Consider the following 15289-nt stretch of genomic DNA (forward strand, 5'->3'; position numbering starts at 1 on the left):
ATTGTTAGCAGGCGAACGCCATTTTGGCGGCAAGACAAGGAGCATCTTGTGGGGCCCCTTGCCGGGCGGGAAACCAGACAATAGCAAGCCGCCATTCATGTTGCCGGCTTTGGCTTGTGGGGAAAGCTTTTGCGGCAGCACTGGAATGCTGCCAAGACCATGTGCTGCCAAGTGGGGGAAAAAGCTGGGAGCTGGCCACAGTCGCCTGTGGACGTTGGTCGTGTCCAGAGCTTCGCCATGGGCTTGGGTTGGGCTTTTTCCCATCGTATTTGTTTCCCTCATCTAACTTTTCTCTTCTCCTGTTTGATTGCAGAAGACGACAAGGTGGGAACTCTGGATGTGCTCCTGAGCAGCGCCTACTGCCGGTCGCAGCGATTCCTCTCCAAGCAGCTGGCCCAGCTCCGGCCAGAGCTCACCATGTCCATCTTATCGGGTGAGTGCATGTGGCTGCCTACGCCCCCTCCTGTTCCTCCAGCAAAGACTTGAATCGTTGTTTTGTATTTGTTTCTGGGTTGGCGCTTGCAGAAATAACCCATCGGTTTCAGAGTGCCCGCGAGGATGTGCGCGCCCTGCTGCTGCAGTGCCTGCTGCCCTGGTTGCAGAACATGGAGCTGGTGGCCACGAGTGTGCCACCAGCCACGCCGCTCTCCTACATTATGGTAAGCGAGTGGAAGCACGAAATTGCTTCCTTCCGAAAGGCTCTCCGACTCGATTCTAACGTTCGTTTCCTGCTCTCTTCCGGCAGTACTTTCCGGATTCGGGCACACGAGGCCGCCGCGAGGGCACTGGCTCCACAGAGGCAACGGAAATGATTCTGAATAATCTCTTTTACATCACCGCCAAGGTAGGACGGACTCTTTTCGTTGTCGCTTTCAATCTTTAATCGCTTTTAATCTTCCGCGTTGGGATTGCAGTTCTCCGATGCCCATCCGCGCGACATTGAGGAGCTATGGGGCACCTTGTGTCAGTTCTGGCCCAACAACCTGAAGGTCATCCTGCGCTATCTGGTCATCATGAGCGGCATGGCCCCCACCGAGCTGCTGCCCTATGTAAGATATTCTGTAAGATTGGTTTTGAAAAAGAGAAGACGCTTATCTTCGTCTTCTGTTACCAGGCCAAGCGAGTGGCTCTCTATCTCGCTCGGAGTTGTCCGGATCGACTGCTGGACGAGCTCATGGCCGAGCTGCAGACTGTGGAGACTCTGAACTGTCTGATTGAGCGTACGGAGACGCCTCCCTTCTATCGACTGACCAGCATGCGGAAGGCCTCCAGTCACAGTGCCGATGGTAGCTCTAGAAATCAGCTCTCTCTCTCTCTCTATCTCAATATTAACATTTATTCCATTTACGATTGGCAGGCCAAGCTGTGGGCGGTATCAATGACTCCCGGATTCAAGATTTGGCAGTCGAAAAGGGCACCATACACACCAAACGCCACAGCGGCGAGGATCCCATTAAAATTGGGCAAGTTTCTGAGAGATATTATCTCCTTTAAGGCTCTCCAACTAATGTTCATCCCACCCGCAGAACCTGCAAGTCGGACAGCGGCATTCGAGCCTATACCCAAGCTGCAGCTGCCGCAGCCGCCGCTGCAGTCACGCCCGGTTCTGGTGGAAGTCGCCCGCCGCGCGGTGCAGACAAGATACGGGCCGCCTCTGGTCCGTCTATACTGCCCCGACCGGAGGACATACTGATCAACGACCCGGAACTGCGACAGGAGGAGAATGTGGAGCTGCGCGGTACCTCGGATGCGCCAACAAATGCCCATCCACACCCGCTGCCCATGCCCGAATATGGGGGATACTTTGCACCACTCACCGAATTCTTGCCGGATGTCAGTCTACCCATCAGCGGATTCCATCGGTGAGTCTCTAATCACAGTAGCGGTAGCAGACAGGTCTTCTGTTTTCTTGTTACCAAGGTAGAACGAATAGGGAATATTTTGCAGGCGCGTGGCCCCTCGAAGTATGGGGGCTACTCGATAAGTCATTAATTGGAATTGTCTACCGAGAAATATGTGTAATATTCTGCCCCATCCATTTCAATGGCTAAGAACTGATTGGTGCTTACATACGCCTTAAGAAACAACGCATCAATGATTCAGTTTATCAATCAAAGAAAAAAGTGGTCTATGTAACGAACTGGCAGGCCTTTCGAAATACTCATTATTTTAGTATAGCCACACAGAGACGTGGTAAATTATTACAAGAACAGATGATCAAAGTTAGTAATAGGCCACTCCTGAGTTATCGCGAATCCATTCCAGGTGATCGGTGACACGGGTGTAGCCGGAAGGTCCATTCTTGCAGGAGGTGGAGGCAAAGGTTATCACGCCCACCAGCATTGGGCTGTCCTGCGTGACCAGAGGGCCACCAGAGTCGCCACCGCAGACGGACCGTCCGTCCGACTGTCTTGTGCACATGTCACTGCTGGCCACAGAGCCATAGGATTGGGCACACTCATTGTTGCTGATGATCTGCACGTCGATGCACTGGAGCCACTCCGCTAGATTGCCATTGTCCATGCCTCCCCAGCCGCAGGCGACGCACCACCAGCCCTCGAAGCGATCTCCCTGTTGGTCGAACTTCGGGAGAGGAATGTTGCTGACCACATTGGTGAACTCCACATAGGGAGTGCGGATGAGGCCGATGTCGTGGCCAGCCGAGTTGCCAAAGCCCGGATGAAGGATAAAGTTCTCCCTCCTAACGTTGTGCTTGTACAGACCGTTCCAGGCCCAGTTTGAGCCGTAGTTGATGTCCACGGAGTCCGTGGTGAGGCAGTGGGCCGCCGTCAGAACCCAAGTGTTGGATATTATGGTGCCAGCCCCGACGGCTGCGCTGTTGCTGCCGTCGGTGAGCAAGAAGAGGCCAACGATGTAGGGAGCCTTGCCTTCGTAGGCTGGATAGCCATTGACAATTCGATCAGATCGTTCGGTACGATTGAAAGTGGGACTTCCACTAGCAAAAGCCAAGGCGGAGGCCAATAGTAGAATTGCGCACGATAGCCTCATGGTTATGCTGGAACTTAGATCTCCAGGGGGTTGGGTGCGATCTTATATACCATTTGATAGCTGCTACCAGAGGCAATAAGTATTTTGCCTCTTATCTGTGCAGATAACGTTATTTGTTTACTTATTTTATTTTATTTAATAATGTAGGGTTTTTACTGGGACCAGTGTGGCCTCTTTTGAAGTACACGAAGCAAAGTTTTATTAGTTAGTCACTAGTACTTAGAATTGATTGATTATTATATGCCGATAAGCACTATAAGCACCATAGAGACTCTTCACTATACATTTAAATGCTCGAGAATTGGTTTACTTTCGCTTTTTCCGGTGTGGTCGTCCAAAATCGTTATCACCATGGACATCTATGGAAAGATTTTTGGCGATCGGTGAATGAAAGTGAATGAAGAAATGAAATATATTTGCTGATTGTGTGTGTCTTGAGCATAAGTCGATATACAATATGTAAGCACTTGAACAAACTATTTTGATATGTTCAACCGCTGTCCGAACGAATTTGTGTGCCATGTTGTAAGCGTGTACGAATCATGGATCCATCATAGTGCACCAGAGCCCAATGAACCGTCAAAGTTACGTACTGTTTTTGAATGCTCGCGGTGTCAATTACACCGAAAAAAATATTTATTTATATATTGAAAGAAAAGAAAAAAAAAGAAAGGAAAGCATGTTTCGTCGAGCAGCTATGACCAAAGTTAGTAATAGGCCACTCCGGATTTTTCGCGTATCCAGTCCAAGTGATCGGTGACACGGGTGTAGCCGGAAGGTCCACTCTTACAGTTGCCGGAGGCGAAGGTTATAACGCCCACCTGGGTGGGATTGTCGTGTGTGACCAGAGGGCCGCCAGAGTCACCACCGCAGGCACTCTTGCCATCCGACAGCCTGGTGCACATGTCGGTGCTGGCCACAGAGCCGTAGCTCCTGGCACACTCGTCGTTGCTGATGATCTGCACGTCCATGCACTGCAGCCAGTCAGCGAGATTGCCATTGGCCATGCCACCCCAGCCGCAAAGGACGGTCCACCAGTTCACGAAGCGTTCTCCCTTTTGTCCAAACTTCGGAAGGGGGATCCGGTTGACAACGTTGGTGTACTCCACATACGGAGTGCGGATGAGGCCGATGTCGTGGCCAGCCGAGTTGCCAAAGCCTGGATGACGGATGAAGTTCTCCTTCCTGACGTGGTGCTTGTACAGGCCGTTCCAGCCCCGATTCGATCCGTAGTGGATGTCCACCGAGTCCGTGGTGAGGCAGTGGGCCGCGGTCAGGACCCAGTTATGGGATATCACGCTGCCTGCCCCGACGGCTGCGCTGTTGCTGCCGTCCGTGAACAGGAAGAGGCCAACAATGTACGGAGCCTTGCCTTCGTAGGCTGGATAGCCATTGACGATCACGTTATCCGGGCTTAGATCCTCAGTACGATTGCCTTTAGCGAATGCCAAGGCAGAAGCCAAAAACAAAATTGCCAACGATAGTTTCATGATTGCACAGGAACTTGGATATCCACTGGGCTGGCTCCCAACTTATATACGATTTGGGTAAGGGTTCTCTTAACATGGTGTATTCTGTCTGGGAAGTACTTCGGCTGGGGGGTAATTAGCGATAGAAGCTGACACCGCAAGATATCAGTATCTTTGACCCCTAATGGCTCCTAATGGCATTCTGTAAACGTAATTAATGGAAGAAACTCTTTAGAAACTCAGAGTCCCATATAATCACCATCTTCCTCTCATTTGCAGATGCAACGTGGCCGTGATGCTGCTCACAGACATTGTGGTAGATGGGATTCCGGGCATCGATTGGACGCTGCACCTGCCACTGATGCTGCACATTTTGTTCCTGGGCCTGGACCACACGCGCATCATAGTGCGGGAGCACTGCAAGCAGCTGTGCGTTAACCTGCTGATCGTGCTGGCCGAGCACAACGATCACCTGACCGTGGCCCGCATCCTGCTGAACAGCGAGACGAGCAAGCTGGACCTGGGCCTGACCGTGCCCGCCCTGCCCGTGATCGACAACAATTTCACTGAGCTGCACCAGCAGTTCGACAGCTATCTGCTGCACGTGAGCCCCCAGGCAGCGGCATATGCCCTGCAGCACAATCTGTCAAGCTCCACCATCATTGCGGCGCACTCCAGCTCCAATCAGCAGAATCTGCCACAAACACCGCATAACGTACAGCAGGCATCTGGCTGCCAGACAAGCGCCAATGCCACGCCCTCGGGTCTGGCAGCCACGCCTGCCGCCCTGCAAATCAACCCGAACAATTCGGAGAACTCGGAGGTGCCGCTCATCCACGCGGACGAGCATGCACCGCCCCAGCCCGGCCCGAGCATGCCCATAGCCCACGTTATCAAGAGCCTGCTGAAGTTCCTTGCGCAGGACACGTGCCAGCCGCTGTGGAACTACGAGGACATCACCGCCAAGGTGTGGGCCGTGAAGTCAGCGGAGCAGCTGAGCTGCTTCCTCAAGCACATGGTGAAGGTGTTCGCGGACAGCTATCCACAGGCTCGCATCCCCGAACGCTGGGCACAGACCGCCCTGCAGCTGGGACTCTCGTGCTCCTCGCGCCACTATGCCGGTCGTTGCCTGCAGATATTCCGGGCCCTGAATGTGCCGATCAACTCGCGCATGCTGTCGGAAATACTCTCCAGGCTGGTGGAGACGGTGGCCGAGCAGGGCGAGGACATGCAGGGTTATGTAACGGAGCTTTTGCTCACTCTGGAAGCGGCCGTGGATAGCCTCGACTCGGACTTCCGGCCGTTGGATGTGATGAAGGACATCTTCAAGAGCACACCCAATCTGAACAACAAGGACGGCGGTCCTAATTCCATCCTGCCCGGCAAGAAATCGCCCTCGGGCATGACGCCTCAGTCGTCCAACTACTCGATCCCCAGCCATGGACGCAGCACCAGCTACTCGGTCTCCTACTGCGGTCGCAAGGCCAACAACTCGCCTTGCGACAAGCAGGTGGAGCTCAGGAACCGCGCCTCCGGCATCGACCTCGAGCGCAGCGTTGTCTGCAAGTTCGGAGTCGGCGGAGTGGGAATGGGAATGGGCGCAGGCTCGGCCCTGTCGCGATCCCGTAGCGCCCAGAGCCTGAAGATGCTGGGCGACACGGCCACGCAAGACGACAAAATGACGATATTGGCGCAGCTCTTTTGGCTATCGGTGTCGTTGCTGGAGTCGGACTACGAGCACGAGTTCATGCTGGCTCTGCGCCTGCTGACCAGAGTGCTCCACCGCCTGCCGCTGGACCGTCCAGATGCGAGGGACAAGGTGGAGAAGCTGCAGCAGCAGCTCAAGTGGACGGCCTATCCGGGTGTGCATGCGCTGCTCCTGAAGGTGCGTCTTCTCAAAAGTAGAAAGGTGTAACTAGAAAAGTACTAATCGAATTATATTTGTATTCTAGGGCTGCACTCACAGTGCCACCTACGAGCCGACGATCACGTTGCTCTCCCAGTTCGCACCACTGCTTACCCTGCCCGTGTGCGATCCGACCCAGAGTTGCGCCTTCCCCATGAACGTCATTGCGCTACTGCCGTACATGCTGTTGCACTACGAGGACGCCAACGAGATCTGCATACGCAGTGCCGAGAACATTGCACAGGTTTCGACGGAGTTGGGGGCCAAGCTCGAGAACCTGGGCACCGTGATGTTGCTGTACAGCCGCAAGACCTTCTGCAAGGAGTCCTTCCAGTGGACAAAGTGCGTGGTGAAGTATCTGCATGACACGTACGCCCACATGGGCCTCCACATGGTGGCCTTCCTCATCGAGGTGCTGGAGAAGGGGCCGCAGCAGGTGCAGGTGCCCGTTTTGAATGTCATCCATTGCATGCTGCACTACGTCGACCTGTCGGCCCCCCAGGCCCAGACCATCAATGCGGATCTCTTGCGAGCCATCGGAAAGTACTTGGATGTAAGTCGGTCATGGAAAAGTGTTCTCCCAAGAGCTTAATATTCATATTATTGCTGTATGTTTTTTCCCAGACGGTCAACTGGAAGGACTCGCTGAAGATCCTCAAGCTGATCGTGACGCGCAGCTCCTCGCTGCAAGTGGTGCCGCCCAGCGACGGCAGCAGCGCCGGCTTATCGTTCTCCTTCTATGGCGCATATCCGGACTCGGATATGTTCTGTAAAAAGGAACTGGCCGGTCGCACCATGGAGTTCACCTTCGACGTCTCGCAAACGCCACTCATCGGCCGCCGCATCCTGCTCAAGAGCGAGGAGTCCGTCCCGGTCGGGGCTGCCTCCACCACGGGCAGCTCTTCGCTGAACTCCACCCTGACCAATGCCACAACAGTGACAGTGGCGCCCAGTGCACAGCAGCAGGCCAATGCACAGCTGCAGCAGCAACGCGCCCAATCGAATGTGGCGGCCATTGCCGCGGCGGCTGCTGCCCAGCACCAGCAGCAGCATGCGATCGGAGCCGGGAGCAGCCTGGTGGGCACCCCGAACTCGCCCCGGCGCAGTGCAAGCCTGTCGCCGGCGGATACCGTGCCCCTGAGTGGTTGGAAGCGGCCCTGGATGTCGCAGTGTCGCGTGCGTGAGTGTCTGGTCAACCTGCTGACCACCTGTGGCCAGCGTGTCGGCCTGCCCAAGTCGCCATCGGTAAGTGTGTGCTTCGAAGGGAGCTGGAGCTGCTTCAGCATTCGGCTGCTGCTTGTACATAGCCAGGTGCATGCCTTAGGCTCCCCTAGAGCTATCCTAATCCCTCTCTACTGTACTCTACTCTCTGATGTGGCCTTCATGCATATGCGATTATTTATTTCTAACTCTTTTTCTTTCATGTAAAACAAAACAAAAATCAAAAATCAAAATCCAAACCAAAAACCAAAAACCAAAACCAATTAACACGCCATTATCATCATTAACCAATCAAACCAAATCGATACCAAATCGAAACATACTCGTACTCAATCCTAGGACGATTTCATAAACTCAATTTGCTCAAAGGTAAAGGACACGTTTCTCTGTGCCGCGACTCGTTTTTTTGCTTTTCTGTGTATGATATATGTACGATAAGATCGCATGTAGTAGCTTTTTCCCAATCAATGATTCGATTATTTCGTACTGCCTGCCGAACCGCCATTCGCCATTCGCTTGATCGTTATACCATTGCCATTTTCATTTCCATGTTGTGCATGTGTTTTGTTTCAAACTGTACCTTTCGTTTACTCTGTTTGTTTATCTGGGAACACATTTAGTCGTTAAGCACGTCACTACTAACCGGATCGATTGCCACCAGACAAAGCGTAAGCTTTATCTCTATTTAACTCTACTACTCTACTATAATCCCTGAATGTTTAACCCTCCCGTATTGCTCAGAGTCGTACTAATCTCCGCCACTCTAACCACTGTCCCACAGGTCATCTTCAGCCAGTCATCGGATCTGATGGAACGGCAGTCGTCTGCCGCCTCTTCCACCGAGGAGACCTCGGGTCCCCAGGGCGATCTGAGCAGCGGCTCGCGTCGCGACGATGGCCAGCCCGACTTTACCGTCTTCAAGGACTTTGACTTCCTCGAGTACGAGGACAGCATTGCCGGCGAGTCCACGGACAACTTCAACTGGGGCGTGCGTCGCCATCAGTTGTTCGAGGGCGATGAGGACCGTCTGAACTGCGGCAGTGGCATCGGCGGCTCCATCAAGGGAGGCCATTCCTCAGCCCTGGAAGACAGCTTCAGTGACAAGACACCGATACTGAGCAAGCGTAAACGACAGACTGCGGACGATTCCTCCGATGAAGAAGCCGAATCCGAGTCCCCCCTGGATGAGGATCATCGCCAGTCGTTCCTAAAGTCCGGCTACAGTGCTGTGCCGCCCACATCCCTCAGTCTGCGTGAGAGGAGGCGTCGCAACTCGGTCTCGCGGAGTGACACCAGTGGCTCCAGCGCCGGGGACCTTGGCGACATTACGCCATGCAACGCCTCGCCGCATTTACCGGGGATCATAAGATTCGGTGCCGCCATTCGGGATGAGGCGGAGGAAAACTGGCGGCGACAGTTGCAGGCCATGCTGGTAAACCAGCCCTCGGCTCATACCTCGGAGCTTCTGCAGCAGCTCTACAGGCTGGTCAAGGAGATAACCTTCAAGACGATTAGCATTTCAAAGGAGGCAAAGAAGTTCTTTACGGGCATTGGCTCCCAGCTGGGCAATCGTATCTCTCTATTTACCGACCTGCTGAGCTCTCGGGCTGATCCTCCCCAGGTGTGGTGCAGCGAGCAGCAAGCGACTACCCCAAAGCTGTTCGAGACGCTGCGCTTCAATGTGCTGGAAGTGCAAGAGCATTTGGAGACATTCTTCGACCGCAAAGACCAGGTCTTGGAGGTAAAGTAATCAAATGTTTGCCAATAGAGATATTTTCATGAGAAATTGTATATTCCAGTGCCTGGACGCGGTGAAGACCAGTTGTAAGCTGTCGCTCTTCAACGAATCCGATGTGGCTGCTTCCGGTTTGGAGCTACCCAGCTGCTCCAGCATAGCGTACATGCCATTTGATCCAGCCTCCACCGAGGTGGTCTTGGACCTGGGACGCTCTTTGTACAAGCTGATGTTCCAGCTGCTTCTGCTTATTGAGTCGAATCACAAGATATCCTCGAATGTGGTTAACCATTTCCGCATCAACGAAGACGTAAGTGAACGAGAGATCCAACGAAGAACGAAGATCGGTGTAATATAATCTCTAATCATTCTCATTGCAGATGCATGACATATCCGATCTCTATGCTCTGGTTCGCGATGCTCTGGTGCGTTACACCAGCGAAGCCGAGCTGGATTGCCTGGAATCTTCAACATCCACGGAGGGCGAGCACACGCCAACTCCCTCGCCCGGCCTGCCCATGACTCAGGAGGAGTTCGAGTCGGCTCTGCACGAGCACATTGATCTGCAGCGCTGGCCCAGTGCCATTGCCCATGTGCGTCAGTATCGGCGGGTGTCGACGCTGGTCGCTGCCGGAGATCAGAACCTGACCCTGTTCAGCTATAGTAACCTGGACAGTCGAATAAAATGCGATGAGATGTCGGTTATATTGAATGCTTATGCGCATGGCATCATGAAGGACCGCACGGGTATGCTCAGAAATCCAAAACCAACTCCATGAACCACACTTACTTGCTTTCTCTCCTTCAGCAGAAGCCTTTATCGTGTCCAAATCGGATTCGGAACTGTTCGAGGTATATGCAATTCTCTCGGAGAACTTGTATCACGTATCTAGCGCCCTGACCAACATGGAGATCAGCATGAAAAGCTACTCGGCAAGCAGCGCCTCCGGCAATCTGCATCGCAGCGAACAGGACATTGTGACAAATCTTTAAATATGACTATACGTAGACTAAATATAAAGCATATCTAAGCTACTTATTTTTTTTTTATCTGTTAGCCCGTAAGCAGCATTGTAGACACTACAATGTACGTAAGCGATCATTATTATTGTGTGCGATCAAATGTGTTTTAGGTACGATCTAATTATGCATATATATTTATCAATTAAAGAGCGCAATCCATAATTTACTCTCCCGAAAGAAGAACATGGGATTTCGTATTTGTTTGTGGAAGTCCACTGACTTTTGTTACTCGTAACTCAAAAAGATTTATTAATAAGTATTTACATTTACACACAAGAGCGCCGCGCCATCAACAAAAACACACATTCCCGAAACTATGCAAATAGATTTTTTAGCGCTTTTCGCTGCTGTCGGTTGTACTCAGCCAGGAGCTGCTTGGTGGCATTCAGTTCATTTAGGATCTGCTTGTTTTCCGGAAGGAGAGCGTGGGCACTCTTAAGATCGTTGATGGCCTCCTCGTAGTTGCGCAAGGCGCGATGTGCCTGGCCCCGCCTGTAGAAGGCTTTGCTGCATCGGGGATCCAATCGAATGGCCTCGGAGCAATCGTATTTGGCACTCGTATAGTTTCCCAACTTAAGATCAACAGCGGCCGAGTTTATGCTGTTAACAGTGAAGAACGCTTCAAGCTTCCTCATACTCGCATCGTCAGAGGAGGTCTTTTTAAGGTTTCTCAGTGGCTGCCAGCCGAACTGGTTGCTCAGATAGTGATAGTAACGATTTGCCTTGCGGTATTTGGCACGAGCTTCGTGGTAACGACCCAGCTTATAGAAGTGATTTCCCGATTGGCGAACGCCCGTAAGCAGATCCACCGCTTCATCCGACTGCAAGGGGAGGGAGTGAGTGACGAATCCAATGAGCATTGCAATTTCCTTAACTTACTGTGCACTTATCAAGCTTGCCCGTCCAGTCCATTGGGTAGGGCGGGAGCTTGTCCGGGGTCTCGTCGCTGCACTCGATGCCCCAGGCTTCTCCTGGATCCAGCTCACCGCAGTTCCTTATCACAATCTCCGTCGTGGGGTCTCCCTCATTGTTGCAATTCAGTTCCATTTCGGCTACAATGCCCAGACCGCGCAGAACGCGACCCACAACTACATTGATACCGTTTAGATTCTCGCATCCCACGGCCGTCACGAAGAACTGTGAGTTGTTGGTGTTTGGGGAGCCATAGTTGGCCATGCTCACCACCCCCTCCTCGTTGTGCTGCGACCGGAGATTCAACGTTACATCATTAGTGGGCCTAAGATTCTCTTCGAATTCATTGTTCACTCACCGTCAGCTGAAAGTTTTCGTCCTCGAATACGGGCCCATAGATGCTCTCGCCGCTGGTGCCATCGTTCTTCACCACATCCCCGCTTTGCGCAGCGAACACCCGTTTAATTCTGTGAAAGCGATTCCCCTTGTAGTGCAAAGGCTGTCCCAGCTGCCCGATGCCGCACTCGCCCGTACACAGAGCGCGGAAATTTTCCGCTGTCTTTGGCACAACATCCTTGCGCAGCTCAATTACCATGCGTCCCGCTGTGACATACGAAAAAATGAGGTTGGCATGGAGATGAGATGTCCTGCATCTGCGGCCCAATATCCAATATCAGCTCACCATCTTCCAGGCCAATGTCAATGTCCATGAAGACAATAGGATTGGTTGCCCTGACAGGTTGCAGCAGTTTTCGTCCATCCATGTTTGTGCTCCCCGACGGGCAATTCAACTTAAGGAATTGTTGTTGTGCTTTATTTAAATTAATATAGTTAATAACTAAAAACTAAGTGGCTAGCGGACTTATCGATACAATATACCGTCCGACCCTCAGAAATATACCTAATTATACTGTCTCATTTGAAAAATATACCGTAAATATACTGACGAAGTCAAGTTCTGTTATACATATTCCTCGTTTTTGATATTCCGTCGAATATTACTAGCTATATAGAACATTTAGCCATGCCATCATAACTTTATACGATTGATGAATCAGTTTTATTTTTAACTGGTGTATTCTTAATACTTGCTTTTATTGTATTTTGCGTAAAAAAAGGTTTTAGCGAAATAGGTCAATCAAAACAAACGAAAAAGGAAATTGCTCAATTTTGATATTCCATTGAATAATGCTGACTAACTAAATCTCTCAGCAATGCCCACATAGTTTTATCCCATTGATGAATACATTGTCTACAAGATTGGATAGTTTTTAATCCTTGCTTTAATTGTATTTGTGGTAAAAAAAGGTTTAAACGAAAAAGTTGAACAAAAAAAGAGTCGCTATATTGCGTGTAAGCCGTAGTATATGCTTGTATACCCTATTTTGTTAATTGTATATGAAAGTATAAATATTGATATGAAGATAAAACGTAACTAATAAAGACCTTTTCTCAAATTGACATTTTTTAGACATATTCATGTATATGATGAGTGATGAGTATATGATCTCGATCCTGATACCTATTCTTGGTCTCTGCAAGAAGAAAAATCGTTGAAATATTGAAAATAATATTAAATAATATTGAATAATATTAAAATATATTGAAAATAAATTGTTTTTGCCTGGGATGACAAACATATTCACAATTCTATAACATCCATTTCCCCCAGGGTATGTGTGCATGGAATGAGACTCATTGTTGTCAACCGGTTATGACGACTAACTCTTGGTTGTTCCTTCTTCCGTCGAATATTCCCAGCTATATAGATCTCTCAGTTTTGTCGAGATAATTTTATATAATTGCTGAATCAATTTTCTACAAGATTAGCTACTTTTAAGTACTCCTTTTTATTTAATTGTGTCTAAAACAAGGTTTAAACAAAAAAGGTCGTAAGTGAGTATGGAATGTAGGGACATTTTTGAGCTGAAAATGGACATTGTGGCGAGGTAAAATCCCTCCACGAAGAAAGGATATCCCATCACGAAATAGAGAGAAAATCCCGAAACAAAGAGAGTCCCCACCAAACTTTAGCGCCAAATAGAAATTGTTTGAAAGTGAATGAGCGACAAGGATTTAAATGTAATCCAGTGGAATAAATGATGCACTGAAGTACGATATGAGAGCGAAAATTAAAAAACCTGTGTATAGAAGTTTCTATACCGTTTGTTTTTAAATATACCTTTTAAAACAACGGGTGCTTCTTTTGGGAGCACTTTCGTGCTCATAAAAAGACATGATGGTTACATCATTAAATTTGCCAAAAATCGGCATCATTTTCGTACTCGAGATTTTGATGCCGATCGACGGTCTGGATCCCCACGATCCTGGGAAGGTAGGTCCTTCACCGATCTGGCCGTATTTAGCTGAGATATAGCCTTCGGAAGATTTGGATTTGCACATCATGCAAATACTGGTTTTTTCTGCAAGCTATATCTCTGCAATACGGCAGCCGATCGGGGCGTGGCATGTCATTTCGTGACCGGGAGAGTTCTGCCAACCGATTGGCACCAGAGAAAAGGACATCCATTCCATCACGATTTTCGCAAAATATCATGATGGTTACATCATTAAATTTTCAAAAAATCGGCATCATTTTCTTACTCGAGATTTTGATGCCGATCGACGGTCTGGATCCCCACGATCCTGGGAAGGTAGGTCCTTCACCGATCTGGCCGTATTTAGCTAAGATATAGCCTTCGGAAGATTTGGATTTGCACATCATGCAAATACTGGTTTTTTCTGCAAGCTATATCTCTGCAATACGGCAGCCGATCGGGGCGTGGCATGTCATTTCGTGACCGGGAGAGTTCTGCCAACCGATTGGCACCAGAGAAAAGGACATCCATTCCATCACGATTTTCGCAAAATATCATGATGGTTACATCATTAAATTTGCCAAAAATCGGCCTCATTTTCTTAGTCGAGATTTTGATGCCGATCGACGGTCTGGATCCCCACGATCCTGGGAAGGTAGGTCCTTCACCGATCTGGCCGTATTTAGCTAAGATATAGCCTTCGGAAGATTTGGATTTGCACATTATGCAAATACTGGTTTTTTCTTCAAGCTATATCTCTGCAATACGGCAGCCGGTCGGGGCGTGGCATGTCATTTCATGACCGGGAGAGTCCTGCCAACCGATTGGCACCAGAGAAAAGGACATCCATTCCATCACGATTTTCGCAAAATATCATGATGGTTACATCATTAAATTTTCAAAAAATCGGCATCATTTTCGTACTCGAGATTTTGATGCCGATCGACGGTCTGGATCCCCACGGTCCTTGTAAGGTAGGTCCTTCGCCGATCTGGCCGTATTTAGCTGAGATATAGCCTTTGGAAGATTTGGATTTGCACATTATGCAAATACTGGTTTTTTCTGCAAGCTATATCTCTGCAATACGGCAGCCGATCGGGGCGTGGCATGTCATTTCGTGACCGGGAGAGTCCTGCCAACCGATTGGCACCAGAAAAAAGGACATCCATTCCATCACGATTTTCGCAAAATATCATGATGGTTACATCATTAAATTTGCCGAAAAACCGGCATCATTTTCGTACTCGAGATTTTGATGCCGATCGACGGTCTGGATCCCCACGATCCTGGGAAGGTAGGTCCTTCACCGATCTGGCCGTATTTAGCTGAGATATAGCCTTCGGAAGATTTGGATTTGCACATCATGCAAGTACTGGTTTTTTCTGCAAGCTATATCTCTTGCAGCCACTGGCTGTCCTGCGGCGGGACACAGCCATGATTCCACTGCTATATCGCTGAGTCGACAATGTGGTCTTCCTTCCGCTGCAGCAGCGACCAGAGATCGACGGCGGAATTGTTATTTCACGCCCAAAGGAACGCCCAGTATATAAGTGTGGCTATATGTTAAAATATATCTTTCTCCAAATAGGTCCTCTATGTATCCTACGCTGGGCCACAAAACGAGTCGTATCCGTTTTCCTCCCAAAAGACGGAGCTCCATTCCAGGTATTAACGAGGCGTGTTCGAGACAGACGGA

The 15289-nt window shown here is 50.0% G+C and overlaps 4 protein-coding genes across 16 annotated transcripts in view; 1 reads left to right on the top strand and 3 right to left on the bottom strand.

Moving 5' to 3' along the window:
• Positions 1–10529, top strand: part of LOC6601815 (protein furry) — a 49416-nt gene extending 38887 nt beyond the window's left edge. For 3 of the 13 annotated variants that reach the window (XM_026993029.1, XM_026993035.1, XM_026993033.1), the window contains 15 exons: positions 314–433; positions 526–659; positions 746–844; positions 915–1049; positions 1115–1286; positions 1358–1463; positions 1527–1862; positions 4758–6363; positions 6431–6937; positions 7009–7629; positions 7945–7974; positions 8387–9346; positions 9405–9650; positions 9721–10087; positions 10149–10333. In XM_026993029.1, the coding sequence (XP_026848830.1) occupies positions 314–433; positions 526–659; positions 746–844; positions 915–1049; positions 1115–1286; positions 1358–1463; positions 1527–1862; positions 4758–6363; positions 6431–6937; positions 7009–7629; positions 7945–7974; positions 8387–9346; positions 9405–9650; positions 9721–10087; positions 10149–10333 (5624 nt within the window). Of the gene's footprint in view, positions 1–313; positions 434–525; positions 660–745; positions 845–914; positions 1050–1114; positions 1287–1357; positions 1464–1526; positions 1863–4757; positions 6364–6430; positions 6938–7008; positions 7630–7944; positions 7975–8225; positions 8274–8386; positions 9347–9404; positions 9651–9720; positions 10088–10148 lie in introns of all 13 variants that reach the window. The other 10 variants (XM_026993032.1, XM_026993036.1, XM_026993037.1 and 7 more) reach the window with 6 other exon arrangements.
• LOC6601816 (serine protease 1) lies at positions 2128–3024 on the bottom strand. The gene has a single exon (XM_002026948.2). The coding sequence runs from the start codon at positions 3007–3009 to the stop codon at positions 2224–2226; it is 786 nt and encodes a 261-aa protein (XP_002026984.1). The 5' UTR covers positions 3010–3024; the 3' UTR covers positions 2128–2223.
• Positions 3600–4526, bottom strand: LOC6601817 (serine protease 1). The gene has a single exon (XM_002026949.2). It carries the CDS (start codon positions 4497–4499, stop codon positions 3717–3719), a length of 783 nt encoding a protein of 260 aa, XP_002026985.1. The 5' UTR covers positions 4500–4526; the 3' UTR covers positions 3600–3716.
• Positions 10530–10560: 31 nt separating the features above from the next.
• Positions 10561–12106, bottom strand: LOC6601818 (peptidyl-prolyl cis-trans isomerase D). The gene is made up of 4 exons (XM_002026950.2): positions 11958–12106; positions 11634–11878; positions 11243–11563; positions 10561–11184 (listed from the first exon to the last, which is right to left on the bottom strand). The coding sequence occupies exons 1-4, from the start codon at positions 12037–12039 to the stop codon at positions 10678–10680; spliced, it is 1155 nt and encodes a 384-aa protein (XP_002026986.1). The 5' UTR covers positions 12040–12106; the 3' UTR covers positions 10561–10677.
• Between the last annotated feature and the right edge of the window lie 3183 nt (positions 12107–15289).

The sequence above is a fragment of the Drosophila persimilis genome, unplaced genomic scaffold (assembly GCF_003286085.1).
Source record: "Drosophila persimilis strain 14011-0111.01,24,50 unplaced genomic scaffold, DperRS2 tig00000798-arrow-arrow-pilon, whole genome shotgun sequence".
NCBI lineage: Eukaryota > Metazoa > Arthropoda > Insecta > Diptera > Drosophilidae > Drosophila > Drosophila persimilis.